Here is a 22,667-nt window from a genome sequence, read left to right on the forward strand (position 1 = left end):
CAAAGTTTATTTAATATATAGTACCATGGTTCATTGAGTCATGTCTTGTGCAATGTAGGAGTTTAATTTCATATAAGAGAGATGTATTAACAGAATAACAGAGTTGGAAGGGACCTTGGAGGTCTTCTAGTCCAACCCCCTTCTCAGGCAGGAAACCCTACACCATTTCAGACAAATGGCTGTCCAGTATCTTCTTTAAAAACCTCCAGTGTTGGGACACCCACAACTTCTGGAGGCAAATTGTGCCACTGATTAATGTGGAAGTTCTAACTGTCAGGAAATTTCTCCTTAGTTCTAGGTTGCTTCTCTCCTTGATTAGCTTCCACCCGTTGCTTCTTGTTCTGCCTTCAGATGCTTTGGAGAATAGCTTGACTCCCTCTTCTTTGTGGCAGCCCCTGAGATATTGGAACACTGTTATAATGTCCCCCCCTCGTCCTTCTCTTCATTAAACTAGACATACCCAATTCCAGCAACCGTTGTGAGTTTTCCAACAGTGGCAGTTTCCAGGCTTGTAGACTTCAATCCCCAGATTTCCACAACCAGCATAGAGAATTTGTGAACTGAAGTCCACACTAGGAGTTGCCAAGGTTGAAAGACACGGGATAGACTCTTCCAATCTTGGTGTAGGAATCAATAAAACTGTTCTATAAGCCAAGAAAGTGTTCTTTTCTGGTTTTACATTCATGCTTCATGAAAAACTGGAAATGATAGTATGTAATACACACATACACAAATTAAAAAAACTGTGTTCAGTTTTGAAAGTACTATAATATGACTGACATCCCCTTAGTGACCATTCTCCACCCTGGCTTTCATAGCAATGAAGCTGTGACTGCCTAATCTGATTACTTTGTTTTTAAAAATTCCAGTGTATTGTGCAATCTCAAACACTGATCTAATTTTATAAGCTGTGACTTTAAAAAAAAAAATGGGTAGTGTCTTGTGTAAATGCAGCCATCTGTATTTGATGACTGTTGCATAGGAAATCTGGGTGAAACCACGCTTGTTAGATTTCTGCTTTCCTAACAACGGTTTAAGAAGGTTTTTTTCTTTTTTTGACAATACCAGCCTAATATTTGCCCACTTTTCCAATCTGGTTCTTGGGTAAAGAGGAAAGCTTTTCCAGAAAGTTTGTTTGCAAGGCAATAAAACCCCCATGCTAATGTCTTGGGGAGACAGGCTATCTCCAGTGTCATCATGGAAAATGCTACCTCTGTTGCCAGACTGCAAATGGCCAGCTCTGCTTCATGATGTCATTAGGCTCAATCAGAAAGGAGGTCTAAGCCTTTAGCTTCTCCTCTAATTCTTATCCAATTTCCAAGACTTTTGGGATAGAGGAAGAACCTGCATTTATTAAGAATGACATCAGTATCTCAATTTTCTTTCCTGGGAGATCCAACAGATATGGTTGTGTGGCTCTCCTTCACAAACGCACATCCCAAGCCCAATTTATCTTTGCAACTCTGCGAAGTACGGTACTGATAGAATAATTGTGGCTTAGGGTTGAACTGTGGAGTCCCTGGTGCTCTCTGAGCTTGGTGGTGGGTTTTTTTGCAGACCTTTCATTACCCCATGCACTGATGACGTTGCCTACTTTGGTAATGAAAGGTCTACAAGAAACCCACCAAGCTCAGAGAACATCAAGGACCTGCGAAGAGGGTTTGATGCAAAGATACGTTTTTCCAAGACGCCTGCCTTGAATGAGCCGAAGGCTCAACCGCTCGGGGAGAGTTGCTGGCAATTAGCCTGCGCCGGGGAGAGGGAGAACCGGCCGTGGCAAGTCAGGCTGCCGCTGGAGCGGAAAGGACGGGGCGGTCCGGGGACGGGCCCACGTATTTGAGCTGCTTCGAGGTCCCGCCCAGCCTGAGTCCTTCTCTGCCGCTCAGCCGAGTCAGCCCAGAGTCTCCAGAGGGATCCGGCCAGGTAAGTAGCGGCGAGAAGGCGAGGACGGGACCACTTTGTGCGCGCGGGAGGGGAGGAAGGGAGGCGGTGCCCTCTTCCTTTGCCTTGCGCGAGAGGAAGGACTTGTAGTTCTCCCTCACTAACATTTTATTTCGGCAAAAAAAGGGGAGCCGGGCATTTGTGGAGGAAAACGCTAGGAAGGAAAGCCGACATCCCTCTGGATGGGAGGCATCCGTCCCGTCTTTGGGGAAGCCGAATGGAAAAGTTGGCTGGACTTTTCTTCTTGCCTGCCCCGCCCAAAGCAGCAATTTGGGTGAGGGACGGACTTCCCGGCTGAAGCCTCCAGCCAGGGCGGGTCAGGAAGGAGAAGCGATTCGAAGGGGCGAGCGCGGGACTCGGAGCGTCTCACTTGAGGCAATATATAGTATACACGCATGAATACAGGTAGTCCTCGACTGACAACAGTTCGTTTAGTGACCATTCGTAGTTTACAACGGTAATGAAAAAAAAATGACTTATCACCGGTTTTCACAGTTAGGACCTTTGCAGCATCCCCACGACCACACGATCAAAATTTAGACGCTTGGCAACTGACTCATATTTTTGATGGTTGCAACATCCCTGGGGTCCTGTTTGCAACTTTCTGACAAGCAAAATCAATGGGGAAGGCAGATTCCCTTAACAACCACGTTACTAATTTAACAACTGCAAGGTTGTAAAATGGAGGAAAACTCAACAACAGAAACTTTGGGCTCAATTGTGGTTGTAAGTCAAGGACTACTTGTATGTGTCAATGATCAACAGTGCCCCCTGGAATCATGGTAATAATTCAGAATTATTTGCACCACCCACAGTCTATAGCTCACCCCTAAGGTTGTGGCAAACTTTACTGAGAGAGGTGAACTGTTTGTAGCTGAACTCAGCACAGCCTGCCATTAAAGAGACCCCCCCCCATCCCTCACCTCAGCCAAATGCAGACGTCTTCACAAGACCTTCACACATGATCTCAGTCGGCAGGCTTCATATGGGAGAAATCAGACCTTTAAACATCCTAACCTTCACCCATTCAAGGTGTTCCTTTTCAGTCTTGGTAGTGAGGGTGGTGCAACAGTCATAGAATCCTACAATTGGAAGGGATCTCAGAGGTCATCCAGTCCAACCCCCTTCACACTGCAGGGTTTACTTCACTATCCCTAATAGATGACTTTCCAGGATGTTTGAAAAACTCCAGTGAAAGGGGGAAAAAACCTTACATATCTTAACTTATTCTACTCAAATAGAATTGCTGTCAAGGATTTCTTCCTAATTTCCAATCTGCACCTTAATATTATGACATTTCAGCATTACAGTATTTAAATGGCATCAGGTAGCTTTGATATTCCTGCACTCACCAACTTCCTGAAAGCAGCCATCTGTGTATAAGGTCAGGCCAGGAAAGGCTTATATGGAGAATTTGAAAGTTACCATCATCTGACAGAAACAGCAGGGAATAGTTTCAATCTCTACCTACTATGCAGAAATCAAATGACAAATGGCATCTTTGCCTCAAGCTGTTTCAACAGTTAGGGCAGGGGTGGCAAACTGCCGGCCCATGGCCGGATGCATCATTGCGAAACCGTGCCTATCCCTGGCAAAAAAGTCATGATACGTGGCGACACGTCACATGACATTGCGAGTTTGACACTCCTGAGTTAGGAGTCCTTGATTGTCTTTCTTTGTCACTGTTAGCCATGGTTTGCTTAATTATGGATTGTGCTCAAGCCACAGTGGGTTGAATTCACACAATGTGCTAAATTATTAACTATGATTTGCAAATCACATTGGCTACATTCATGTAAGATGTTCAGCCGAAGCTACATTTTGAATTAGGTATAATGTGTAAACCCAGACAAAGCTTAACTTCCTTTTCTTTACCTCTTCCTTTATTGCATTTAGTGCAAATTCAGATGTAATCTTTGTCTAAAGCAGGGGTAGTAAATTGGCTCTTTTATGACTCGTGGATTTCAACTCCCAGAATTCCTGGGAGTTGAAGTCCACGAGTCATAAAAGAGCCAAGGTTGACTACCCCTGCTTTAGATAAAGATGACTACCCCGGTCTAAAGCATGACCTTTGGGAAGGAAGGAAGAGAGGAACACAAATTGACATAATGTAGAGGCAGATAGAAGATCGAATTGGTGTGGCAACGAGGACATTGAACTAGTAACTGGGAGACTGAATTCTAGTCCCATCTTATGCAGAAGTCAGCTGGGTGACCTTGGACCTGTTACTCTATCTCAGCCTTGAAGGTGGAAAAAAAAGAAAAAAGGAGTTGGATACTTTATATTAAATGTATAGTCACTGTACCTATAAGTAAAGTAAGTTACAACAATAATAAAAACAGCATCTTTAATTAGCAGCTGGGTAGCCATCCAACAGGTATATTTGAATTTGGACACTTGTACTTGAGGTGGGTTGGATTGGACTTTGTGATCCCTTCCAAATCAAAGCCGTTATTGCCTCCCCCTTTCCCCTGGTGCTTTGGTTTCCTCAGATGAACTCTGATGTCAGAAATGGGAAAATTGCAGAACAGTAGAGATTACTGTCATGGGTCCAACAGATGAAACTCTTCAAAGAACTTCGAGGCATTGTTTATCTTAAAGAATCTTTATTTGAGAATCATAACATCGGCACTAACATAAGCGAAGCCAAAAACTGAATTCCCCCCCCCCAACATGTAGTATCAAAGCATAATTCCCTCCTCCAATTAACAGTCATAAATCACATTCCCCAATTAGTTTAAAGCGTGGACTTTCCCTCCAACTCTCCAGCCCACCAATTCTTATCATCTCTTATTTCAACAACCTTGATTCTCACACTAGGTTCAGTATTATTATGTCTAGCAGAACTCTCATGCACCCCTCCCCCCCCCCCCCCCCGGCTCCCCAGCATCATCTAAATCTAAAAGCGAAAGAAAGTAAATGGCTACATCTCCATCTGTTGTCAAAGCAAAAACATCTGATGTTAGCAGCATTGACAATTACGGTAAGAATAGGAGGTTTCTGGCCTACCTCTCCTTTCCCCTCCCCTGCCAAAATGTCAGTTCCTGGTATCCCTTGCAATTGGCTGCACAGCTGCAGCTGCTGGAATTGATCCTTCAACAACAGAGAGTCACAGCTTCCTCATTCCTGAGTTTCAGTACAGGAAAGAAAACTGCAGCTGTGAGGGGAACTTTACCGCCTACTCTACCTTTTGAGGAAGGCAGGTCAAGGTTCTAGCAAATGGATCAATTTCCCCAAGCTTGGTTTTTTTTCTTGCAGATGTTTCTTTACCTAAACTAGGTAACATTATCAGTACTAATGATGTTACCTAGTTTGGGTAATGAAGTGTCTGCAAGAAAACAACCAAGCTCAGAGAGCACCAAGGACTCCTCATTTCAACCCTGAGCTACAGACACTCTCCTTTACTGCTTCTGTTTCCATGCCAGGCTGGGCCTCACTGGAAAAGAAAAGGACTTTTGCTCATGCTCAGGTATTATGTCTCCTCACAAATATGCCTATGGGCTACTTGATCACTATTTTCCTATGACACACTTAACCAGGTCATTAGAGGAAGGTGAGAATGACACAGCAACACCACCAAAGAGTCAGTCAACTTCATCAGCTAACTCTGAGAATTAGATTTAGCTCCAGAATAAACTCAGCCATGCATAGGCTCAACTAACACTACAGTCAGTTGTGTTGTATGAGCAGTTGAGGGTAGGGGGAAGCAAGATTCTCCATTACTGTATAGAACTCAGTGTGGAGATCTAGCAGTGGAGAACATGCCTGTGGACATTATATATAGTGTTCACATTGTGGCTACTGCTGCCTGGTTGTCCAATGAAGAAAGAGCTAGCTATGCAATGAAGTGTGCCAGGGTTCATGAGATATCAGAGCAAATGGATGAGGACATGGTGATTCTAAAATGCTGGTTAGTGTGATTATGTGTAGCTAGAACTATCAGGAAGAGGATTTGATTGTGATAATGGCTGACTGGTCTAAGGATGAGTTGGGAATCGATGACTATTTCGTCTCTTGGTTTAACCAGATTAAATGGGTTACCACTGAATATGTTACAGGGTCGATTTCAAAAATCCCCATCTCTCAAAGATTGGCACTGATTTAACCACTTGGTGAATTACAGATGCTTTAAGGTGCTATTTTTCAACTGATGGCATGAGTTGCACAAATGGGACTTAGAAGTAGTTTAAGTGAGATATGGGTTGAGTCTTAATGAAGTATTTAAAAGGTACTATAAATGAATACTTGAATAATAAAATAACAGTAAACAAATTGCATCCTTTTTCTTGAAAGGACTGGGCTTATTTTTGCTATTTTGATGTGACGGTTCTTTGATAGAGCAATCGATGGTCTCAAGAAATCGAAGGCTGAGGAAACAATAGGTGTCAAAACAATCAAATTTCCACCCCTTTTTATGATTGTCACAATGAATATAAAAAGGACTTCATTTATGCAGTAATAGCTTCTACCTTGATCCTCCCTGTTGGTGACCCTCAAGGCTGCTTTGTGCAATCCTGTCCTTAAAGGGCAATTTGTGAGGCAATTTTGAGCCAAATTTAGAGGGCCATGAGGATGTCTCCTCTATGTTCTTAAAAGATATGGAAAAACAGAGGAAGACCATCCTTTTCAGCTTGTACTAAGCTTTTCTTTTTTGTAACTGAGTTATTAGAATTAAATCCTCTGGACTGAGGCATGCTGATATATTTCAATGGAACCGAATCCCACCATGTTTATTTTTCAAGGTGTTTAACCTGTTTGATTCTAACATTTGAATCCTCAGATAGAGGCATCCAAACCTGTTAAACTGGCTTAGAACATGTTTGAGGACGTAACCTCTATCCTGATTGATTTGGCTAAGTTGTTTGGAATGCTTGATATGTAGCTGCCACCTCACAATTAAAAATTTTTATTTCTTCTGTCACTGACATTTGCCCAGAAAGAGTAGGCTCTAACATTTTCAGTTCTCAAATCAGAAGGGGGATTAAATAACCTGGATTCATTGAGGCTATGTGAAACATTCCAGTGCCAAATTTTGAGTATTTTTGTAGTTAAATCCCAACCTTCATATAGACAGACAGATAGATAGATGAAGAAATGCATATCATTTGATAGTTTTTTTTCTAGAATTACTGATATATTTGCTTTAAAGATTAATCAATCATCAATCAGTTGTCTGAGAGAGACACCCTGAATATCAGTTGACTATCAGTGTGCTTGTGATTTAGGCTGTTTGTTGAAGGCTCTAGTCTTTTTCTTGTTACCTAATTTTTAAACCAACCCAGCCAACAAGAATGTTGCGACCAGGGTATATGTATGCTAAATTTTATTAAATGATTTTTGAAACAATGAAAAACATAAGAGAAAATAAATATAAGAAGAGCAAGACATGGACACTAACCTCACAATCGATACAAAACCTACGAGTGGTGCAAAGAGCCATGAAAAATACATGCTCAGTATTACAAGACAAGATAGAAAGACTGCACATGGATTAGCGAACAAACGAAAGTATACAACATCATCAAGAGAGTAAAAGAATTGAAAGGGAAATGGGCTGGTCATGGAGCATGAAGAACTGATTGCAGGGGGACCAAGGCAGTCATAGAATGGATCCCACTTGATAAAAAGTGTCCACGAAAGAGACCTAAAACAAGATGGATCAACGACATCAGCAAGTATTGCGGGCCCAATTAGCAAAAAAACAAAAAACAAAAATTAGAATATTTCGGACATGTGATGCGACACCCAGAAAAATATGACATACTCCATTTAATCCTCCAGGGAAAAATTGAAGGCAAACGAGGTCCAGGCAGAAGAAGAACATCATGGCTTCAAAATCTAAGGGATTGGTTTGGACAAAACTCAGCAGCACTTTTTCGTGCAGCTGCTGATAAAAACAGGATCGCTAACATGATTGCCAACATCTGATAACGGATATGGCACAAGAAGAAGAAGAAGAATTAGCAAAAGAAAGCTCAGGACCGTATTGGTTGGAAACATGCGGAAGAGGCCTTCATCCTGCAGTGGAGGGCCAATGGATAAAATGATGATGATGAAAGAATAGCAAATAGTGGAAAAAGGGAATAGAAAAAGGAAATTAAAGATGTATTGTATGATAAATGATACTGGCATTTAATATTTTGCTTTAACCCTGTCCTGAGCAATCTTCCTAAACAGTCATTGTCATCCTCCAGATTTGTTAGGATCACTCCCAGAATTTTTGACATTTGATAGGGATTTCTGATCCTAACTCAACTGGAAAGTGCCAGTTGGGAAGTTTTTCTAAATGGGGGGGGAAGAACAAAGAGAGAGGCTGATTTCACACTTTGCATTAAACCATATTATGATTTGTTTGGTTTTAGTTTAGGGAGGTATATGAATCAGCCAGGTTCTTAGTCCATATATGGGATTAAACAAATATGTGATGTATAATCCTAGTTGAAGACTGATTGAGAATCAAAATTTGCTGCAATGAAATAATATTAATAGAAAAATGCATTGGGACAAAAGCCCTTTTGCAAACCTTGTGGTCAATAGATAGGACTTCAGTCTCAGCCTGGATGTCCTATAGGACCAAATGAAACCCTAGCACTTTTTAGTAGAAGGTGAAAGATTTATATGATCTAAAGAGAAACCAAAGTGTAAGACTAGCAGTTTCTGAAAGGACATAATGTAACTATCACATCTCTGGTATTTATTTATTTTTGCTTCTTTCCCTTTCTCTGGGCCTCCTTGGCACCAAGCTAAAGCAATGTGCAAAAAACCTCAGCAGATTTACAGTCAATAAATCCTGGTTTCACTGATGTACTAGAATGCCACGGGGAATAAAGAGGTCATTACTATTAAGTAATAGGTCATGATGGGGATGGACACAGAGAAAGCTTTCATGTGAGGATGTGTTGCAAGCGGTTACCCTCCGCTACAGAATTATGATTTTTTTTATTAAGCACAAGAACAAAATTTGTAAACACCAGTCAACAACACTGGGAGATTACTGGTAGATTTTAAAATTCACTCACTCATTTAGTTCTTACATACCAATGAAATTCTCCTTTTCATTGGCCAAATGACAATGGGGCATTGGATTATTCTATGAGATGTCTCGTGGAATATAAGACAGGACTCCAGACTTTTGTTTCCTCCAGCTCTCTTTTTGTAGATAGTGCTGGATTCGTATCTTCTTATCATCCTTCATCAATTTTTAGTGTTTTGTCATTGAGTAGTCTGGTTAGATATCAAGCTGTCCTTTGTCAGGACCATGATAGCATAGGGCACAACTGTATTATGTTCAAAAATTTCCTGTTCCTTCACACTTTGGCTTAGAACTTCTTGCAATGTCTTCTATTTCAATTTACAGTACTTTTGCACAATCGTTATTTTTACATTCCAGATTTTTTTTCCCCCAGTAAATACAAGTTATCATCCTTTTACTATCTGGCCATTAGCTCATTCTCTAAGTCCGGGGTCTGCAACTTTGACAACTTTAAGACTTGTGGACTTCAGCTTCCAGAATTCCTCAGCCAGCATTCTGGGAGCTGAAGTCCACAAGTCTTAAAGTTGTCAAGGTTGCAGACCTCTGCTCTAAGTGTTAATATTCAGGCAAGCTAGCATGTGAAAAAGCAGCATCAAATGTGTAGGAGGACATCAAGCAGAGTTGTGGGGTGTTTGCCTTTTGGCTCTGTGCAATTGGGAGCATGTTTAAAAGTGTGCAGTGGCTTTTGCTAGAGGCAAACATGTAAACAACAAATTGCTTGGATCTTTATGGTGAAAAGCATTGCTTTCAAGCTGCAAAACATTTTTTTTAATAAATGACAAGGACCATTTTTGGCTGGCCATAAAGGAGATCATGAAACACATTTTCCATTCTTGTTCTAATTAGGATCATTTAGACTGGTGTCTCTTCTGGAGTTGTTTGTAAGAACTGTGCCCAAGGCAGCAAATAGAGATTATGTCACACAACAAGGCATTTTTGAAACTAGTTAGCACATGCTATTGGCTGTTGTTAAGTATGAGGGTGTTTGTTGTGAAAGAATTTCCTATAGCAGAAGGAGAGTTGTACATCCGATGAAGTGAGCTGCAGCCCATGAAAACCTATGTCTTTTAATAAAGTTTGTTAGCCAGAAAAATTGCTCCCATCCCTCACATTGGCAAGATTCAGCTTAAAATTATAGGACAATGTCTAGCACCAACCATCAAAAGGGAATCAAAGAAAACCAGGCAGCCAAAGAACATGGAAGCTGGACACCATCAAAAGTGACATAAAAAAATTCAAAGAAGTAGTGCGAGATCGGAATGCGTGGAGAGACCTGGCCTTTAGAATCTCCCAAGAGTCAGACAGGACTGAATGGCTAACATCATCATCAACCAGAAAAAGTGCTACCAGACCCCTCCTGATATTTTGCAGTCATTGACTAACACAGCTCTCCTATGCTGAGGAGTGCAGTCTGTGGCCGAGACTGGAGATCTCGAACACGCAGCTTTTGGTTTCTTCCTAATGCAGGAGAGAAAGGTAGAGTGATGTCTAGGACAGAACATTTAGATTTGGGTGGGGCAGGTAAAACCCTGAATTATTGGTAGGTGTTTGGGGAGGGGTTGTCAAAAAAACTCAGGATGGCATCTACAACTGCATGGTTGAAACCTTGCCCTTTTTGACACCACACATGTCAAAATTAAGGCAGGTTTAATTAAGTAATCATGGTTATCTTGATATTTTGGACACCGCTTCTCAGATTCTTGTCAACAATTCAGGGTTTAGCAATCTTTTTGACAGTAAAAATAAAAATGGAAATGAGAGTAGAATTGTATTAGGATTTTGATTAAGTAATTTTGTGCCATCAAACCATTGTTGACTCTTAGTGACCACATAAAGGTAGCTTTAACTTATGACCACAGCTGGAACCAGAACTTCCATCGCTAAGCGATTCACTTATTAAGTGAGTTGCGGCCGATGACATTATTTTTCTACAGTCATTAAGCTAATTACCACATTCATTAAGTGAATCTGGCTTCCCTCATTGACTTTGCTTGTCGGAGGTGACCCTGGGCAGGTCATAAATGGCAATCACAGGATCTTGGGACGCTGCGATTGTTGTAATCATGACAGTCGCTAGTATCTGAATTTTGATTGCATGACTGTGGGGATGCTGCAACAGTTGTAAGTCCGAGGACCGGACAGAAGTTACTTTTTTCAGTGCCATTGTAATTTTGAATGATTACGAACAAATGATTGTAAGTCGAGGACTATCTGTAGATAGACTTTCTACAGGATGATCTGTCACCACCTTGGCCCTTCAGCTTTTTCAACACATCACTGTAGTAATCCTGTCCACCCACCTTGTTGCTAATTATTCTGTTTTATTTCCTTCTACTTTTCCCAGCATCAGGAATTTCTCAAGAGAACTAGGCATTCAAATAATGTATCAAGAACTTGCCATGAGTTAGACTGACTGATACGTTTCATGATGCCTTTATTTACATTTATAGCAATAGCACTTAGACTTACATACCGGTCCATAGTGCTTTTCAGCACTCTGAGTTTACAGATTGCCCCCAGCAATCTGGGTCCTCATTTTACTAACCTTGGAAGGCTGAGTCAACCTTAAGCCGGTCAGGATCAAACTCCTGGCAGTTGGCAGAGTCACTCTCAATACTGCACCCCCGTGGCTCTTAGCTTCATGATATTTTCAGAGGTCTTCTCCAATAACAAAGCTCAAAAGCACCAGTACTCTATTCATCCTACTTCTTCAAAGTCCAATTTTCACTTCCGCAGAGGGAAAGCCTTCATAATTCTGATCTTTGGTGCCATTGTAGCATCTGAATATCTTTCCCAAGGCTTTCATTGTTACCCTACCATGGGAAAGTCTGAAGTGTATTTTTTGGCTGCTGGTTCTTTAACTGTTGATTGTCAATCCTAAAAGACAGAAGCTATTCACCACTCCAAACATCACCAGTATCAGTTCTAAGATTGGCTGCTTCTGTATATTTAACATCAATCCCATGTTTTTTTCACTTATTCTTCATTTTCATTAATAGAGTTTGCAGCTTGTTTCATGAGGAGAACTTTAAATTCTCACTCAACCATGAAACTTGCTAGATGTTGGTCAATCATTTGCCCAATTTATCTGTATCTGATAAAGCAGACTTTGCTTCACAGAAACTAACTTTCCAGCTTTTTGGGATGGGTGAACCCAATCAGAATTGTGAGAACATGCACTCTCTCAAAATGTCCATCAAAAATGCTCATTTCCTGACTTCTGAGGAAGCTGCTCTCTATCAAGATGCTATCTTCTTTTTTGGTGTTTGCTTTTTTTTCTTTTCACAACTGGAGGGCTCTGTTTCCAAAATAAGCCCTCTAGGCTGTGTCACATACAGTTTTTACTTTCTGTGAAGATTTTCAGGTTATGTTGGGACCCAGAGACATTATTCAAAATAAAATTCATACAGGTAGTCCTTGACTTAAAGCAGTTCATTTAGTGACTGTCCGAAGTTACAATGGCACTTATGACTGTTTTTCATACTTATGACCATTGCAGCATCCCCATGGTCACGTGATCAAAATTCAGATGCTTGGCAACTGACCCATATTTACGATGATTGTAGTGACCCAGGGCCATGTGATCACTTTTTCTGACCTCCTGACAAGCAAAGTCAATGGGGAAACCAGTTTCACTTAACAACAGTGTTACTAACTTAACAACTGCAGTGATTCACTTAACCCAGTGGTTCTCAACCTTTTTAATGCCGTGACCCCAACCGGTCATAGGTCGAGGACTAATCAACCGGTCGTAAGTCGAGGACTACTCAACTGGTGCAGCACCGTTTGCAGAATGGGACTTTTGGCGGGCTCAGCAGGGCAGAGACAGCCTGGACAATTCCTATTGGCTTTTGAAAGCCAATAGAATTAGACTCTATTCAAGAGAGTAAAAGAGTAAAATAAAAGGGAGTAGCACAGCTAAGGAAAAGGGAAAAAAAATGGCGGACTGCGTTGTTTGGCGACCCCCGTCAAATGGTCGTTCGACCCCAAATGGGGTCCCAACCCACAGGTTGAGAACCACTGACTTAACCACTGTGGCAAGGAAGGTCTTAAAATGGGGTAAAATTCACTTAACAAATGTCTCACTTAGCAACAAAAATTTGGGCAGAATTGAGATGGTACCGTAAGTCAAGGACTACCTGTACATGGTATTGATGCATTGCTTTACAGAGACCCTTCCTTCCTTCCTTCTGTCCTTCCTTCCTTCCTTCCTGAAGCAATAAACAGAATCTGATGTGCCTCGCCCTCAGGGGAGGTGTTTACAAGCATACTGAATCCAGAGAAGTCATAGAACATTCCAGTAAGAATGTTTGTTGTTAAGGTGCTATAGATTCTTTGGTGTTATCTTTCCCAAGCTGGCTGTGAGCATCAGCCCGTTTGTATATCTTATTGAATTAATTCAGGACAAGATTTATAAAAGCGATACAATTTATATTATGTGATTGATAAAACTGCTTCCTTGTAATAGAGAGAACACAGAAGAATTTTTGAATCCAAACTCTTGGTGTGTGAAATCATGACTCACATTTGCATGGGGCCTTTACTTGATGCCACAAACAATGACAGAGCATTGTCTAAGAGACTTCTGCAACAATTTCCCTGAATACTTCCCTGAAAACACAAAGTTTGTTTATGTGCATCTGTGCTTTTGAGGCTTTAGTGGTGTCTGGGGTTTGTATATCACACAGGCTTCAGATGCCAGCCGATGGATTGATCTCTCCCAACTAGCAATTATGATTCTGTCACAGAAACCCAAATAAGTTTTAGGACAGTTTTCACTGTTCGTTGCAAGATGAGTCAACACCATGCTTGTAAAAAGCAAAGGGTATTGGTAATTCATTTGGATTGCTCAATGCAAAGTTTCATTGGACTGCTTTTGGAATCAGATTTCTTCAGAAATCTGTTCTATTATTATTATTTAAGTCCACCTCAAAACCTCCCCCACTCCACTTTTCTTCCCTTTATCCTTTGGTTTTCCTCAGTTTTGAGGCCATTCATTTGTGGCTGAGGATTCTCAGTTCCACTTCCACTTCCTCAATTTCCTCTTTCAAACTGTGTTTTTTTTTAATATGTGTCCTAATGCATTTTGTACATTGGACTCATTTAATTGAAATTGCCTCCACTGGAAATTCTGGTGGTCCAGATAAGAGTCACTTTGGTCTAGTGATTAAGGCACTAGGCTAGAAACCAGGAGACTGTGAGTTCTAGTTCTGCCTTAAGCATGAAAACTGGCTGAGTGACTTTGGGCCAGCCAATCTATCACAGTTCAACCCACCTCAGAGGAAAAATTGGAGGAGGAAGAAGTATTAGGTATGTTTGCCACCTAGAATTATTTTAAAAAAATAAAGTGGAATATCAATCAAAATTTAAAAAATGTACAGCAGGACATATGATATGAGCTTTTCCAGATAGTTAAAACCAGGGCTTCTTTTCTCATAGAACGCCCAGAACGGAGTTCTGGCACCTTTTTTGGATGGAACCTTGTAGGGTAGGCAAGGCGGGTTGTTTGACGTGTATGAGTTCCGGCACCTTTTTTTTTTTTTTTTAGAAAAAAAAGCACTGGTTAAAACCATCTTAAAATTCTATACAATCTTGTAGGTGCCCCCTCTGACAAACTGTACATAATTTTTGAAAATCTTGAATTAAAAATGTTCAGAAAGTGATGAAATCCTGTGTCAGAATATAAATTGGATTTATTGATTTGATTAGCTCATGAGATCAGTGGTGGGATTCAGCCAGTTCGCACCACTTCGGCAGAACTGGTAGCTAATTTTTTGTTGCCTAGGCCCATAATGGACTTCCAGAAGCGGCATCTACAATCAGAGAACTGATTGTTCATATATTTGAATCCCACCATTGATTTAACCGTGTTTTAAATGATTTTCAGTTTTGATTTTATTTGTTTGAAATCTTGGAGCACCCTCTGCTGACATCACAAGCTTCATTGTATCCAGGGAAATTTTGTTACTTATCCCTTTTCTTCCCTCTGTATAATAAGATGGAAATGATAATATGAGTATATTCTGTGTTCTATGGAAAATAATCCAAACATCAGTGGTCAGGTAATACCTTTACGGAGACCAATCAAAACGTACAAGATTTGAGTTCTTCATCTCATCATCAGCCTGTGCTTAAATGGCCAAAACAGAATAAGAAATGTGTTTCTAGGTACAACACAAAACCACACATTCTTTTCTAGCAAGATGGTCATTGGTTACATAGATTGTATTGCCTTAGTTTTTCCATTCTACAAAAGGCACCCAAATATATTCTCAGTTTCACATTTTTTCCTCTGTCTTAGAAAAGTTCTGCCAAGATTTGGATCTGGACCGTGGAGTCTCTAAAAAATCCTGAGCTCTGCTAATTAGCCTGTTGTCTCTCTTGTTTCAGGAAGATGTCTGATGGATTTTCGGTAAGTCTGAAGAAAATTTGTGCTTTTTAATGCCACATTTATTTTTCCTTTTGCTTTTAACCATTATTAAATGTATGCCTCACTTTTCAGTTTGTCTAGAGTAGACCTTCACTCTATTGTCATTTAAAGAAGGGGCATTAATAAATTGCCATGGATCATGCAGCTTTCTGAGAAAGCCAGAAATTCAGCAAAGATATTGTTACTGGCTGGGAAAAAGGGTTCTATGTAACAAATTCCTTATTTTCCTCACAGCTGTCAGATGCTCTGTCAGGGTCCAACAATCCTAATCCAAACACGCAACCAAATCCTTGGGGGAATCAGCCTGGTGCCTTCTCAGGCTATCCAGGAGCACCAGGCGCATTTCCCGGAGCACCAGGCGCATATCCAGGAGCACCCGGCGCATATCCAGGAGCACCAGGCGCGTATCCAGGAGCACCAGGCGCATATCCAGGAGCATCAGGAGCCTTTCCAGGAGCACCCGGCGCATATCCCAGCGTAATAGGCATATGCCCCGGAGGAGTAGCAGTACCTGGAGAATATTTTGGAGGCCCACCAGGGCCTGGCACATTTTCAAACACACCAGGAATAGTTCCACCAGGGGCCTCGGGAATGTGTCCTGTTCCTGGGCAGCCCCCAAGTGACAAAGGAGCACAGCCAACTACACCACAAAGTGGACCTGGAGGATTTTCTGGTCCATTGGTGAGAGAAATATGTTCATGTTTCTGATTTATGCATGGCAAAGAGATATCTGCATTTTTTTTTCAGTTTTTGATTAAACATTTCTCTCTTTAAACAAAGGAAGAGCAAATCTTATTGGTAAGACAAAATAAAACTCTGAATATTTGGTGAGTGTTCAAATATTTTACTTTGAGAACATGACCTTTTGGCTCTAAAATGGAAGTCCCAAAGTCTAGTCAATTAGATGCAGAATGAACACTAGTGATGATTTATTGTAAATGCATTTAATGACACTCCAGACCAACACATAGAAGGGAATATTACAGGACTGTCAGGCTTCAAAAACCAAGACAGACATGCTGAGGGTCTTCTGAGCAATTTCCTTTGTTGTTCCTCACCCATAGACTGAAATTTTGCTCAACCAAAGCAAACCACTTGCAAGATTAAACATACACTCTGAGAATTCCTAGGGAGAAGATGTCTTCATTTTTTCTTGCCACATAAACTGTCAGGCACAAGAAACCAAGGAGTCAAGATAGAGTTCAAAAGCACCATGAGTTTATTCCATGCAACTTATACACAAGAATTGGATCTACTAACTGTTAAGATGAATTGGTGCGAGATAAGAATCAACAGACTTCAAGGGGGGGAACTTAGATCTTTTTCAGGGGCATAGAGACTCCAGACTGATAATACATTTGACCCTGCCCTCAGGCTCCATCTGGTCATCTCCTATATAAACTATCTAAACTTTACTGTCTCTTGCTCTTCTGGAATGCACTTCGTCCCTCCTGAGAATCAAGATCACAGGACAGAGATATAAACTAGAGGCAGAATAACTTGGAGAAAGCCTTTATCTGAGACCAAGAAAGGGCCAAAAGGAAAAGGAGTTCAAAAATAATTTTACAAAAAAGGGGTTAGTGATGAGAGGAGATATATTTGTAACAAAAAGAAAGCCAAAAGTCAAGACAGGCCACAGCATTAGATCTTGTTGGATCTTGTACTCTTTAATTTTGTTAATTGTTTAGATTTGATTTGATGCAAAGTAATCTGTTTTGCTCTACAGAGAGTCCCTTTCGACTTACCCCTTCCTTCCGGACTTATGCCTCGCTTATTAATAACTATGACTGGGACAGTGAATCCAAGGCCAAACAGGTAACAAGGCAGGGGTGATGGGTGATACTGAATTAAAGTTTCTTGCAGGATATAGTTGGATTTATTGTGGGATGGACTGCCCTTTGGCATCCATTACTAGGGAGGATTAGGAGGATCAGATTAAATCAAGGATGCATTAGGATTTGTATGTGTGTTATAAGATGATGGTCATAATCAAAACTCTACCCTTTATTATATGTACTGAAACTATTCTCCAAAACTGTAGCCAGGGGGACATAATGGCTAAAGTGTTGGACAAGGATTGGGAATAATCCTTCACAGGCTTGCTATTCTGGGGAAAAAAGGAAGGGCGATCTCCTTGAGATCTAAGATAAAAAGCAGGACATAAATCTGACGATTAGGGGGGAGCACATTTTGACTCAATCAATTTGGAAGGGTTTGGAGGCTGCAGGAAGAATGATAGAGGCCTGCGTGCAGCCCCCCCCCCAGTTTACAGCTCTGGATTAAATGGGTAAATACTTGAGGAATCATGAATTTCAATTGATTTAATGTTTTAATTAAAACTGAAATTAAATGTCTTGTCTTGCAACACCCATTTCTTTGTCTTAACTCCTGGCATACCCCTGGTATGTCACTCCAAGGCCAACTGAGGTCAGTGGCCCAAAAGACTTTAGGTGTATTTGCTATGACTAGAGCTGGTGCAGCTTATGTAATGCCTGCAGATATCTCCCTTCGGCCTTCCTGGTACCCCATCCCACCCAACCTGCTTTATTGTTGTTGATGTTGTTATTTTAAATGCCATGCTGATAGGGTGCAAAGCAAGGTACCAGCCCATAACATTCTCTTTAATTATGAGGATACCTCTGATGAGTGGCTGTCCTCTAGTACTTAGTCTGAGATTGTGTCCACCTGTCAGAAAATTGTTCTGTCCCAGTCTACGTGAGTTCTTATTATGCTCACAAGGAGAAACCCCTCTTCCAAGAAACAGGCAGGAACTGCAAGAAAAAACCAACCCCTTTTATTCTCACAGACCTGAGTCAATGTCCAAGGCAACAAACACAGTCCACAGAAACTTGATCCTCAACACAACAGTTGCCTTTGGCAACCAGCACCTCCCACACCTTCCTTTTTATAATTTAGCCTTGGCGTGGCTTCCTAATGCCTTCTCCTTTGCCTTTGGAGCCAACCCATTGCATTCCTCTGTCCTACTCGCTTCTTTCCTGCACATTTGTGCATCCGGGATTTGTCCCAACTGTTCTTCATCACTGTCCAACTCAGGGTCCCAGCACTCTACTCAGCCTGAGTGTGAATAGAGGGGCCAGGCTCTTTGTCCAACTGTAAGTCTTGGAGCTCCTCAGAGCCTTCCTCTGACTCTACTGTCACTCCAGGCCCCTCCTCCTCATCTGATTCCTCAGACTCAGCTGCCGGATCCACTGGCTGGCGAGGAATCATAACACAAACTGACTTGCTTCAAACACGCAGAAGAGAAATAGTAGATGTTACATTTGACAATTCTTTCTACAACACCCTCCTACCCCACTCTCTCCTCTTCTGGGTTTATTCTCTGTAATTTTAACTTTCTAAGTAAGCCTATGGGACCAATATGGACCTAAAAGTATGATTAGAAATAAAATTTACATATGAGAAGAGTGCTATTTTACAGCCCATAAGTTCTCATTTAAAGTTTCAATAGTAAAATAAAATAGCCTGATGATGCCCAGAGGCACATTGGCAACCAGGGCACCACACTGCGGATCCAAGTTTTCAAGTTAATAATTAATTTGATGAAGTAATAAATAAAGCTTTGTTTTTCAAGTTTCCTGTAGAACACTGGGATAACAATTTTTCTCATTTCTTGCAGATTTCAAGTAGATTTGAAGAAAGGCAATGACATTGCTTTCCACTTTAATCCCCGCTTCAATGAGGACAACATGAAGGTGATTGTATGCAACACCAGGATTCAAGATGACTGGGGGAAGGAAGACCGGACAGCTCCCAGGTTTCCTTTTGAGGCTGGCAAACCTTTTAAGGTAAAGTTTTTGTGTTGGATGTCCTTTTGATGGCAATTAAGTTATTTCTTCTTAGTTAAGAAATTAGTCATGTGAATATTGCAAGGACAGTTTAATTTGCCTGATTCTATCTCTATGATTCTGTTTCTGGTGTTCACATTTGAGACCACTCCTATCATAATCCCCAACAATATTCAAATTGAGTGGGAATTTTAGGGGTTGGGAGTTATAGTACCCCTGGAGGGGCTTCAGGTTCAGTAAGATGGGTTGCTTGTATTATATTCATTCAACACAAGCCGGAAAAATACCTAGTGATTGCACTTGAACAATATGCTAAGCTTTAAGATAAGATAAGATAAGATAACCTTTATTGTCATTTTTTTTACTGTGGGCACAACGGCACACATAAAAAATGAAATTTAGTTGCCCGTTCTCAAAGTGAAAGACATACCTGACACACACCTAAACATACTATGAACAACATATGTATAGACCCACACCCCTACATATACGTAGCAAATAAATATCCAATACTGTCCATCTTGAATATATAACGGGAGGAAGCTTGAGAGTTCACAAGGTTAATTAATTAGTTAATTAATGTTAATTTTGGTGTATCTTTCTAGTAGGATATTGTACAAGTCTACATTATTTGATTAGTATATGGTTCAATTTATTGCACAGAAAATGGCTCAATCACTAACCATTTTAAGTGAGCCCTGTGAATGCATGTAATTGGCTGCCTTGTTTCTGCATAGCACCTAAAGCAGGATGTAGAACTGGTTGATATTAAGGTTGCAAATCAAATGACATGGGACTGATGAGTAGGAATCCCCTCCCTGCCCTCAGAGGGATGCCCTGACACTCTCATTTTTCTGTGTAGGAAGCAGAGTGCTGACATTTCCAACACTCTGCTTCCTAGGCAGAAAAATGAGGGTGTCAGGGCATCCTTCCAGCCATAGAGGCAAGCATGATTCCTTGAAGATTACCAGAAAGTGGTAAAGACTAGACTTAAAATGAGAGTAGAATGCAAGAGAGCATTGTGTCAGTTCAATTGAATGTCTATTCTATAAGTTTTAGTCTCTGGTCAAGCAGAAAACTTTTTATGGCCAAGAGTGCACTTAATAAAATGTATGCTATCCAAAGATGTGTATATTTATTTGAAAAAAATCAAGCACCCAAAAACCCATGATGCTGAATTTAGCACTGCTCTCCTTTGAGACTCTTGAGGCTGGAAGGAGCCAACCCTCCCCCCACACATACATTTCCTGGTTTCATACAATATTTGTGGTGTTTTTTTATGTAAGCACAACAAGCACAAGATGCTAGGTTTACAAGGCCGTAGCCCAGTGCAAAAAAGCAAGAATCAGGTTGCATGAATACATGGTGTTTCTGTAATTCTTATTTATAACTGTTCAGGAATTTTTACATCTGTCCTTTTACAGATTCAGATTCTCTGTGAAGCAGATCACCTGAAGGTTGCTGTTGATGATGCTCATCTCATGCAGTACAGTCACCGCATTAAAGAGCTGAATCAGATCACCAAGCTGTCCATTTCTGGTGATGTCACCCTCACTAGTGTCATGCCTGTCATGATCTAAGCTAAGCCTTTGGCCCATTGCAGCCTTGTGCCCAATATCCCTGTAAAAACTGGTTGTTCTTTTCAAGAAAAAAAAGATATGTTAGATAGATGATATTGGGCAGTGATTAATAAATAAAACTCTTAAAAGTCTATAAGTCTTGTGTACAGTTAGTTTTGCTCAGAATTGTGGTTGTAAGTCATTGCAATCATAAATTTAGGCACCTTGTGACTGGAACTGATTTTTCACTCTTCTTTGCAGTGGTTGTTAAGCTAATCAATTTTACCCAATGGGTGTTTTTTGCTGGAAACCAGGAGTAAATGTTGGGAAATGGCAAAACAAGTAAATAAAAAATGACATTACTATGGGACACTGCAAACAGTTGCCCAAGTGCCTGAAATGCAATTACAGAACTGTAGGGCAGGGGTGTCAAAACTGCCGGCCCACGGGCCGGATGCGTCACACCAAAACTGCACCCATCCCATTGCCGGCAATGGGAAAAAAGTTGCAATACATCATGATACATCACGTGACACCGCGAGTTTGACACCTGTGCTGTAGGGTATGTGTATGTGGCCATTGTAATTTCAAAATTGGGTTATAAATATCTTTGGGGGGCCTGTTGCACTTTGAATGATTGTTAAGTGACCCAGTCATGAGTCGAAGACTGTCTGTATGTATACGTAGTTGTAAATCCTGACTTTTTCCTGCAGTGTGTAATTTAGCATTTCAAAATCTTAGCTTTCATTAATTTTTCCAAACCAAGATTTGGCTTGCTTCAGTGACATTCTCCCTATAATACAATTACAGATATGCATGTTTTTGTTGTGGCTTTTTACTCTTTTAGCCATATGGAAGGACTTCAATAACTGGTAATGAAGAATAACTTAGAACAGTGTTTGTCAAAGTTGGCAACTTTAAGACATAAGACATAGAAGCTTGCTGGCTGGGGAATTCTGGGACTTGAAGTCCACATGTCTTAAAATTCCTGATATTGAGAAACATGACTTAAACTAAAATATAGCGTACACCTGTTCTGATACTAAGAGTATCAATTACATTCACCAGTTTCCAAGAAAGTTGTCAAAGGCGTTCAATCTTTGCTGCTATTCATATTGGAAGGATACATTGGCTTGATTCACAATTGCACTAAATTATGGATTGCTTCAGGCTTGGTATGTTATGTGAGATTAGCCACTTAGTGGTTGGTTGATCAAGGTTTGTAGTTGATACAAACCAGGTATGCCTCTCTTCCCATTAAAACCCTATTTTGGGATCCTCACAACATTGTCATTGACCTACAATTTGACAGGAAAATGATTTTCATGTCATTTTACACAAAACATGGGACTTAGATAAGGATTTTGATTAAGCTCATAAAAACAAACATTTTTCATCCATTTCATTCAGTGACATCAATATACGGTATTAGCAGACATGCCCTGTAACTCTTAGAGGCTTAATGTCAATGCTGCTAACATTGGATTTTTTGCATTGACAACAAAGGGCAATGTAGCCATCTTTTACCCTTTGCTTTTAGAGTTAGATGATGCTGGGAGGGGGCATAACAACACTAGACCTAGTGTGAGAAACAAGGTTACTGTAACCAGAGCTGATAAGGAATTGGCGGGCTGGAGAACTGGAGAGGAGGCCCGCCCTTCAAACTAATTGGGGAATGAGATTTATGGCTGTTAACTGAAGGAGGGAATTGTGCTTTGATACTATGTGCTCAGGGGAGGGGAATTCAGTTTTTGGCTTCAGTTATGTAGTGTCGAAGTTATGCTACTCAAAATAAAGATTCTTTAAGGTAAACAATGCCTCGAAGTTCTTTTGGAGAGTTTCATCTGTCGGAAACCCCCCCCCCAGCACTCCCTTCCCAGCTCCTCCACACTTGCTCT

The 22,667-nt window shown here is 40.8% G+C and overlaps 1 protein-coding gene across 1 annotated transcript; it reads left to right on the plus strand.

The window, feature by feature from the left end:
• Nucleotides 1-1,771: 1,771 nt before the first annotated feature.
• On the plus strand, nt 1,772-20,923 carry LGALS3 (galectin 3). Its single transcript, XM_039321263.1, has 6 exons — nt 1,772-1,923; nt 15,276-15,386; nt 15,639-16,085; nt 17,131-17,219; nt 19,042-19,210; nt 20,635-20,923. The coding sequence occupies exons 2-6, from the start codon at nt 15,369-15,371 to the stop codon at nt 20,788-20,790; spliced, it is 879 nt and encodes a 292-aa protein (XP_039177197.1). The 5' UTR covers nt 1,772-1,923; nt 15,276-15,368; the 3' UTR covers nt 20,791-20,923.
• Nucleotides 20,924-22,667: the final 1,744 nt, after the last annotated feature.

The sequence above is a fragment of the Crotalus tigris genome, unplaced genomic scaffold, assembly GCF_016545835.1.
Source record: "Crotalus tigris isolate CLP2741 ecotype Arizona unplaced genomic scaffold, ASM1654583v1 scf7180000017605.3043972, whole genome shotgun sequence".
Taxonomy (NCBI): Eukaryota; Metazoa; Chordata; class Lepidosauria; order Squamata; family Viperidae; genus Crotalus; species Crotalus tigris.

What these genes read in the sequence shown, in the direction of transcription:
- LGALS3 (XM_039321263.1), top strand. An exon ending in GTGAATCCAAGGCCAAACAG is followed by an intron (nt 17,220 to 19,041) that starts GTAACAAGGCAG and finishes CATTTCTTGCAG; the next exon opens with ATTTCAAGTAGATTTGAAGA. An exon ending in AGGCTGGCAAACCTTTTAAG is followed by an intron (nt 19,211 to 20,634) that starts GTAAAGTTTTTG and finishes GTCCTTTTACAG; the next exon opens with ATTCAGATTCTCTGTGAAGC.